Genomic DNA, 9842 nt, shown 5'->3' with positions numbered 1-9842 from the left:
AAATACATATCAATGATTCAATAACATGTTTGTTTCTACTTGTATTCACCCATTAAATCATTTAAAATATTGATTAGGGGTATGAACTCACCTGTAGTTGGTGACTGGGATGAACTGAACGGTATAGGATGGCTAGGTGTCAAGCGAGGACTTGTACAAGCACTACGATCCTAATGAACATATAATCACACATATATGCACTCAATTAGACTCAAATCACTAATTGATAATGTGAAGACATCCTAGACATAATAAACACTTTACATAAGTGTTTTAAGCCTTAAGGATTGCATCTAAGCTATTGTGGGACAAGGTATTTGTGTTTAGGGCTCCAAAGGACCCTACATGTGAGTTTAGTCCCCATAAACCATCACACATGGAGTTTACGGTTGTAAACTCTTGAGTTTACGGCCGTAAACTCCCAACCATGGGGTTTTGGTGTGTTTTGAAGTCCCAAATGATTCCTGGAATTATTCTAACTTGGTGGTTAAATTCTTGGAAGGGTTTAAGGTCTAGAAACACTCCATTTAGGAGTTTATGGCCCTGAGGCCATTCCCCTTAAAGTTTACGGCCATAAACTCTAAGTATGGTGTGTTTTTGATGCTTTCAAGTCCTTTGCATTTGTGGTATAGGTTCTAGACTTTTATTCCAAGCATATGAAGGCATTAGGCACACTTTGGTGCCCTTTTTAGGAGTTTACGGCCCAAGAACCATGTCTTGGCCATAAACTCACTTTGTTAAGTGATTTTGATGTGGTTAAAGCCCTTGATTTAATGGGAACAAGTCTAGGTAATTATCTAAGGCTTTAGGAGCCTTAAAAGTGCCATTTTGAGTTTGAAAATGGAGTTTACGGCCTATGATATTCTTGGGCCGTAAACTCCCAAACTTGGTTGATTTATGGATGTTTTCTTGTCCCTAACACACATACATAATAGTCTAAAGCAGTTGTATAACACAAATGTCGGTTTTGTCTTTGTTTCGGGAGTTTACCGCCCAAGAACACCTTGGGGAGTAAACTCCTAGATCTAATGATTTAGCCATCTAAATCATGTTATAAGCACATAATAAGCATTCTAACACTACTAGAAAGAGTTACTCACGTTGTGGTATAAAAACCCGAAGATCCGTGAGAGAGAAAATGGCTTTTCTCTAGTTGGAAATGTGAATAATGAATGAATTTGGTTCAGAAATCTATTTATAGTCCTGAAATATTTTTGGCAGAAAATATTTTTATTCCTGAAATGATCTCTAATATAATAGAGTGTTGGAATAACAGTGTTGCACAAAACCATAGTGCACCCACTCTCCTGATATTTCCTGAAGTGTAAACCCTGAATTACTCAAACTGACGTAGAAAGTTTGAAAGTTAACTGTGACTGCTATAACTTCTATTGAAGTGATATAGTTTGTACATAATGGAAATTTCGGGTTGTAATATCATCCCCCCATTAGAAGGAATTTCGTCCCGAAATTAGAATTTAAGCAAATAAGAAATTATAAATAACTAAGCAAAAAGGTGAGGGTATTTCAGTTTCATCTGATCCTCACGTTCCCAAGTGAATTCCGGTCCACGCTTTGCGTTCCAGCGCACCTTCACTATCGAGATACGACTCTGCTTTGTTTGCTTGACCTCTCGGTCCATGATCTCTACTGGTTCCTCCACGAAGTTGAGGCTCTCGTTGATCTCGATCTCGTCGAGTGGAATAACAAGAGTCTCGTCGGATAGACACTTTTTCAAGTTTGACACGTGGAAGGTAGGATGTACGTTACTGAGTTCTTTCGGTAGATTGAGCTTGTAAGCCACAGGGCCGATTCTTGCGAGAATCTCGAAAGGCCCTATGTTTCTTGGATTGAGCTTCCCACACTTTCCAAAGCGTATCAAGCCCTTCCAGGGTAAGACCTTCAGTAGGACTCGGTCGCCCACCTGGAACTCCAATGGTTTCCTACGCTTGTCAGCGTAGCTTTTCTATCGGTCTCTAGAGGCTTTTAATCGTTCACGTATTTGAACGATCTTCTCTGTCGTTTCCCGAATGATCTCCGGACCCGTGAGAGTGCTTTCGGGAACTCGTCCATTAGCTAACCGGGTATCACCCACTTCAGCCCAGCACAGAGGGGATCTGCACTTTCGGCCATAGAGGGCCTCGAATGGAGCTGCCTTTATGCTCATATGATAACTGTTGTTGTAGGAAAATTCAACAAGGGGTAAATGGATATCCCAAGCTTTTCCTTGGTTTCAAAGAGAATGAGAGGAGAAGAAAAGAATGAAGCGGCTGCAAGTGGTGACCGGAGACGATGACCGACAACCACTGATGGCGAATCTGAATAAAGCCACAATACAAGTTTTATTGGCAGTGTTCTATAGTCGTGTGAACGTTTGCTTCAAATGGTTGCATTTGTTAAGAAAGGCCATGGTTGTGGTGGCTTAGGGTTTGTAGAGAAGAAGACGACGATTGACGGTGGCTATATTGGTGTTCGACAACAGTGAGAGTGATGACAGTGGCGTGTGTGCTAGATGGTGGTGGGGGAGAAGCGGCCAGATTCTACATAAGTGCAATGACCTAGGGTTTTGCAGAGGGTTTGAAATATTTGTTCCGTAACTTGTGGATGTTTTTAAATGCGAGTTTAGAGAGCATTTTAATTCTATTTGGGGATTATATCTGTAAATCAAGCAATAATTATATAGATTCATTTACAAGCATAATAGGATTGTACATGGTTTAATAGAAATTATACCTCTTAAATTTCAAGAAATATCCAATATGCTTAATAATATAGTAATGATATATATATATATATATATATATATATATATATATATATATATATATGCGGTTCGGTTCGGTTTTTTGCGGTTTTTGCGAGACTAGAAACTGCACCAAACCGAGTATTTTTGGTTTTTATAAAACTAAAAACCGCACCATCGGTTTTCATTTCGGTTTCGGTTTATGCGGTTTTTTCGGGTTTTTTTGTTTGCGATTCGGTTTTTGCTCACCCCTAGTGGCACCCCGCTGCCTATAACGCCCCACGCCCTTGATAGGCACCCCAATGCTTCTGGAATTCATTGTAACTTTGAAAAATCGTAACTTTCTTATTCGAACTCTGTTTTCGACGTTCTTTATATCCACGAGTTTGTATTGACGACTACTACAACTTTTATGTTGAATACTTTGGCTAAAAAGACACCCATTGGACATCCTATTGACTATCTTTTAAAAAGTCAACCAATAATTAACTGTTTATAATCAGTTTTTTCGAAAAACAATGCAATTTCAGCCAATAAAAACATTTAAAAAATTGATTAGGATGTCCATATTGCAATATAGGGTGTCTTTTTAGCCAACCCCGTTTATTTATCAATTCCAATCAAACATGTATTTCATATAGATGGTCATGCATCCGCCTCGTGTATCACTACGCGCCATGGACAATAAATAAATGCAGGTAATGGTTTATTAGTTTTATTCTAGGAAGGGGTTTAATATCTAATGGCAATTTAGTAAATTTATTTTTTTCTATTTAAACTATAATGATAACTGATTATAAATTGTTAAAAAATATTTTAAAAAAGTTTGGGTGAATGCAATATTTTAAAAGGTAAAAAAATATATAAGATATTTAGATTTTAAGATGGATAAATACGATATTTTATTGTTTAACAAAAATATATATGGAATTTACCCTTTTAATATTTACATTACAATACATATAAATACATATCAATATATATTTTAAAATAAAACTTATATTTTAACTTAAAAACAAGTATTTTAATATAGAAAACATGTAGTTACATGTATTTTAACCTAAAAATAAGTATTTTATCAATAAAACCCATATATTGAATTATTGTATAATAATAATAATAATAAAATTATATATATATATATATATATATATATATATATATATATAGGGTTAGGTTATTTTATTTTTAGTAACTATTGTGTGCCAGAATGCACAGATCTGGACCATTGGATGGAATATAATCAAAAGTCATGATCTGAGGGTCTATGATAGTAGAATAGGATAACATGTACCATATAATCACACAAATTTGAGCATAAGGGCATTCTAGTCAATTAACCTATATTAAAAAAGGAAATTTTCGGATTTTTAGGGATAATTAATTCCTTTATGTTTAAAAATTTAAATATTTTAAATTAATTTAAAATTAAAAATCCGATTTTTATTCTGTCAGAATGATAGAATTTTAACCATAAAGTAGTAAACATATTTTTTGATTTTATTCTGTCAGAATGACAGAATGTCAACCATAAACTAGTAAATATATTCTGAAAGAATACACAAAATCGATTCTTGAACTAATAATATACCAAATAATTACATTGTACGATTGTGATTCATTGAATTATAACAAACATTCTGAAAGAATAACAAATATAATTTTTAAAAAATAACAACAGTCTCTCAGAATTGTATTGCATGAGAATGATTTTATACAAGGAGCCTTTCCCATCAGGTCTTCAAGCCATTCTTCAATCCATTTCTATCACAAATTTATTGCCAAATACTTTGTAGTGATACACTTGTAACAACTACACATTAAACATATAATTAATTAACTACAAATTCTATCAGAATAAAGCAATAATATTCTTATATAATAAACTATTTTTTCAGAATGGAAATAATATAAAAAGGTAAACAAGGTTAAAGCTATGATCAGACCATATGTCTGTTTGCTTCAACATCATAAACATGAGGAAAAGTCAGTTTGCTTCAACATCAAATCTATGATCAGGATAGATGTTTGCTTCAACATCATAAACATAGATTGAATCATCAATACTTCCAACTACAAGTTCTATGCCATCAAAGAATGATAATTTCTGAAAAAAATAAAAAATTACAAAAACCCAACTCAAAAAACTTAATCAAAGATCAATAAAGTTCATGTAAACTTACCAACATCTCCTCATTAACCAGTAATTCCATCACTAACCATGAATACAATCTGAGACTATCATATTTCTCTTTGGTGTTTCATCAAACACTTTAAGGGTGCTCCTAAATCACCACATTTTCTATGAATCATGAATGAAAAAAAACCAATTCAGAACCATCAACATCAAATGAGTTACACAGGAGGGTATACCTCCTGTGTTCGGTTTCCATACGATCGAAGAAAAAAAAAGCATAAATTGTTATGTGGCTTCGGTTTTGATTGAAAATGGTAGAAAAAAATCAATTATGATAATTTTCATATCATGTGAGAAGAACAGAAGATGTATCATGAAATGGGTTTGAAATCATTGTCTGAAATTGATTAAAAACATATAAGAGTCAAAATTTTGGTCACCAACAGAAATAATTGAGGAACATTTTGTTTTACCTGAATCAATAATGAAGATAGATGCAAACTTTTCTTCGGCGAAATAATGGTGTGTGTGAACGGCAACAATGAGATGGCCGACAATTTGGTTAGGGTTATAAAGATGCAAATGTAGGATTAGAGAAAGAGAAGGAGAAGAGATAATAAAGGGAAAAAAATTGATGTCTACGTTTGTAAAATAAATATATTAGGTATTTGTTTTGTTCCCTTAATTGTAGGGATTTATTTAAATGATCTCATTAATTGCTAGTGCAAAAAACCGAAAATACCCTTTTTTATTTAATTAATTATTTAATTATTTGCAATTTTCTGATTGGTGTATTTAGGCACACAATAGTTGCTAAAAACATTTGAACCTAGCTCTCTCTCTCTCTCTCTCTCTCTATATATATATATATATATATATATATATATATATATATATATATATATATATATATATATATATATATATAGCTAGGTTCAAATGTTTTTAGCAACTATTGTGTGCCTAAATGCACCAATGAGAATTCAAGAAATAATAAATAATAAAATAAATCATTAAAGGGTATTTTAGACCTTTTGTACTTTTATTTAAGGAAATTATTTAATTGAAATCATTCAATTAAGGAAATAAACTAATAATTCAATTAAGGAATTAAACTAAATATATTTGACCTAGATATGTTTGCGGCCGAACACTTCATCATCGACATCAATACCCTTTAATCATTCAATTAAAGGGTATTCTACTTCTTCTTCTACAATCGACGGATCCAAAAGGGAGCACATACTCTCGTCTCGCAATCGATGATGAATTCTGGGGTCGATGAGGCTGAAGAAGGGGATGCGGAGGAACAGTGGCGCTGTTGTGGGGTCTATGAACACGAATGAGAAGCGAGGAGCAAACGGTGAGGAAATCCCGACGATTGCAGGTACTTGAATGGAGGTATCCTCCGGCAGCCTCCTGTTCTTCTTTCTTTGGTCCGGTAATCCAACAACTAGGGGATATAACTGGAAATTATTTACCTCAATCGAGATTGATTTTATCTCGATTTTGATTCAAGATCGAGATTGTGTTCATCATCTTATTAAATTCGATTTATTCAATGGTTTATTTCTGTTCGATTGAAGAAATATTCTGATACAACTTGCACTTCACAGTCATAAGTTGGATTTTGTTTCGAAAAAGTCAAAATTGGTGTTCATATTTCTAAATCGATAATGTAAATGTGTGTTTGTTTCTTGAATTCATGACTGGGAATGAATGCATATGTGTGTTGATGATTCAATCACATCTATTGAATTCTGTATACAATAACAACTCTTGAATTATGTAATGTTTTCTATTAGAATTTATTTTATATAAATGTATTCTGTTAGAATGTTTGAGAATAATTGTCAACAACAAGTACATTCTGTCAGAATTTATAGTTTTTATTCTCTTAGAATGCATTGAATTTTTTTAATTTTTGAATCTTGATTATGTTTTCTTTGTGGATTTAGGTTTTGAAGAGGCTAACATTGATGTGGAGAAAGAAGAAAACATAGAGAATGAGAGTGTATTATACCACAATGTGTTATGATACAATGTATAAAATGTTGCTAAAAAATAATATTCTATCAGAATAGAATAGTGTTTTTCTTAGATCGTGATGTTTTTTTTTCTTTTTTCTTTCAGAATGTTGTTATTATTCAATGAATCACAATCATACAATGTAATTATTTGATATATTATTAGTTCAAGAATTGATTTTGTGTATTCTTTTTAGAATGTATTTACTAGTTTATGGTTGACATTCTGTCATTCTGATAGAATAAAATCGAAAAATATATTTACTACTTTATGACTAACATTCTGACAGAATAAAATCGAATTTTTAATTTTGAATTAATTTAAAATATTCAGATTTTTAAAAATAAAGGAATTAATTATCCCTAAAAATCCGAAAATTTCCTTTTTTAATATAGGTTAATTGACTAAAATGCGCTTATGCTGAAATTTGTGTGATTATATGGTATATGTTATCCTATTCTACTATCATAGACCCTCAGATCATGACCTTTGATTATATTCCATCCGATGGTCCAGATCTGTGCATTCTGGCACACAATAGTTACTAGAAACAAAATAACCAAACCCTATATATATATATATATATATATATATATATATATATATATATATATATATATATATATATATATATATATATATATTCAGAAACATATGCATAAAGCTTTGCCAAGCCTCGTCAGGTGGTAACCGAGAATGGAAGGGTAAAGTGATATCATGAATGTGACGATCGATCCAAATGTAAGAAACAGAGGCAAAAATGCAAGCTTTGAGAAATTTCTTGAGAAACCCAACAATTTCTATCGCAGAAACATACAAAACCATTGGAGAAATCAACCAAATTCACTCACAATTGCTAGTCAATGGTTTCCACAACGACCCAGATCTTGTATCTAAATTTGCTGCATCAATCGCCCTCAAACACCCGCAAAATATCGATTATTCTGTTCAACTATTGGACCAATGTGAAAATCCCTCAGTCTTTGCTCTAAACTCTCTAATCAGAGTTTACTCCAATAGCTCAACTCCTGAAAAAAGCTTCGATTTCTATAAAAGAATTGTAAAATCGAATCATAAACCAGATAATTACACGTTTACGTTCTCGATCAAGTCTGCTGCACAGTTAGTGGATAAGAATTTGGGTTTGGCTGTACATGGGACTGCTTTGAAATACGCCTTGGATCAAGACCCACATGTTCAAAGCGGGTTGATTAATTTGTACGCTGAAATGGGGTCTCTTAGGGACTTAAAAGATTTGTTTTTTAACATCCACAACCCAGATTTGGTAACTCAGACAACAATGGTGGTTGCCTGTGCAAGATTAGGAGATATCAAATTCGCACGCCAAGTGTTTGATAAAATGCCCGACCGAGATGTGATTGCCTGGAACGCAATGATAGGTGGGTACGTGCGTTTTGGGGAGCCTTTAAACGGAATCGAACTGTTTAACACAATGGAAATGAAAGGTTTGAAAGTTAATGAAGCCACAATGGTTTCTGTGTTATCTGCTTGTACTCAATTAAGTGCTTTAGATGCGGGACAACGCGCACATAGATATATTAAGTATAAAAAACTACAAATCAACACAACTCTTGGTAGTGCACTAGTCAATATGTACGCAAAGTGTGGGGATATTAACACAGCAATGAATGTTTTTGGGGGGATGAAAGAAAAAAATGTGTACACGTGGAGTGGTGCCATGGGAGGACTAGCCATGCATGGTTATGGCAAAGAGTGTCTTGACCTATTTACCCTTATGCAACAAGAAAACATCACACCAAATGAGGTCACTTTCACTTCAATCTTAAAGGCTTGTAGTGTAGCGGGTCTTGTTGAAGAAGGCTGCAAGCATTTTGAATCTATGACAAAAGAGTATGGGATTGTGCCAAAACTTGAGCATTATGGATGTATGGTTGATTTATATGGCCGATTGGGGCGTTTGGATGAAGCGTTACGCTTGATCCAGAGTATGCCATGTGCACCCCATACCGAAGCATGGGGTGCACTGCTTAATGCTTGCAAGATTTATAAAAATGTGGAAATCGCTAAACTTGCGTCTAGAAAGATGGTGGAATTAGAGGCTAAGAATGATGGCGCATATGTGGAGTTGTCGAATGTTTATGCAGATTTCAAGAATTGGGATGGTGTTGATGGTGTTAGACATAAAATGAAGTCAAAAGGAGTTGTGAAGATCCCTGGTGTTAGCATTATCGATAGTAGTTAAGTTTTTTTTTTTTTTTTTTTTTTTTTTAAAGAGATATTGATAGCAGTTAAGTTAAAACATGTTGAACTCGTATTTAACATTGTTTTGGCTTTTTGACAAAGGTTTCATTTTGAAAAATATTTAAGCATTCATTGCATGTTTTTGTAATCTTGCAATTTTAAGGGGTATTTTAGTTCTTGCCATTTCAATGCATTTTTTTTTTCTTTTTGTAATTTTTTAGTTTCCATGCATTTGTTGTAAGTTTTGTAAAATATTTAGTTCGTACCTTTAAAAAATATCAATTTATAAATTTGTACCACTTAATGCTTTATAATTTTTAAAAGTATTATAAGGCATTAAATTAAAATTGTTTTATTATAGACCAAGCACATTAGATCAGACAAAAACAATCTAATAAAACTGAACATAGTCGGGCTTTAACAATTGCCTCAACTATATTTATTTCGATCCATATTTGCCTATGTTTTTGATGGGACCCGATTTATAGACCGGTTCAGAATCCGACTAACCCAGATTATACAAGTTACGATCCAAATCATGTACATATATGAACATAGCATACACACTCCCCTTCACAAAACTTGCACACATGGGTCACGAATTTTACTTCTGACACAACATCCTTTAATTATGTAAATCTTGTCATCCATAAAACCTAACAAAATTTCACATAAGTGCAAAGAAAAATAATATTTCCTACCTAGACATAA

At 33.2% G+C, this 9842-nt stretch overlaps 1 protein-coding gene across 1 annotated transcript; it reads left to right on the top strand.

Moving 5' to 3' along the window:
* Nucleotides 1-7568: 7568 nt before the first annotated feature.
* LOC145063450 (putative pentatricopeptide repeat-containing protein At5g40405) lies at nt 7569-9332 on the top strand. The gene has a single exon (XM_079011056.1). It carries the CDS (start codon nt 7669-7671, stop codon nt 9130-9132), a length of 1464 nt encoding a protein of 487 aa, XP_078867182.1. The 5' UTR covers nt 7569-7668; the 3' UTR covers nt 9133-9332.
* Nucleotides 9333-9842: the final 510 nt, after the last annotated feature.

This window comes from Lactuca serriola, chromosome 7 (genome assembly GCF_051521515.1).
Source record: "Lactuca serriola cultivar US96UC23 chromosome 7, Lser_US96UC23_V15, whole genome shotgun sequence".
NCBI classification, from domain to species: Eukaryota; Viridiplantae; Streptophyta; class Magnoliopsida; order Asterales; family Asteraceae; genus Lactuca; species Lactuca serriola.
This window is presented reverse-complemented; position numbering and strand designations above follow the sequence as displayed.

Excerpts from the sequence above, each read along its gene's own strand:
- LOC145063450 (XM_079011056.1), top strand. The coding sequence starts at position 7,669 with ATGCAAGCTTTGAGAAATTTCTTGAGAAACCCAACAATTTCTATCGCA.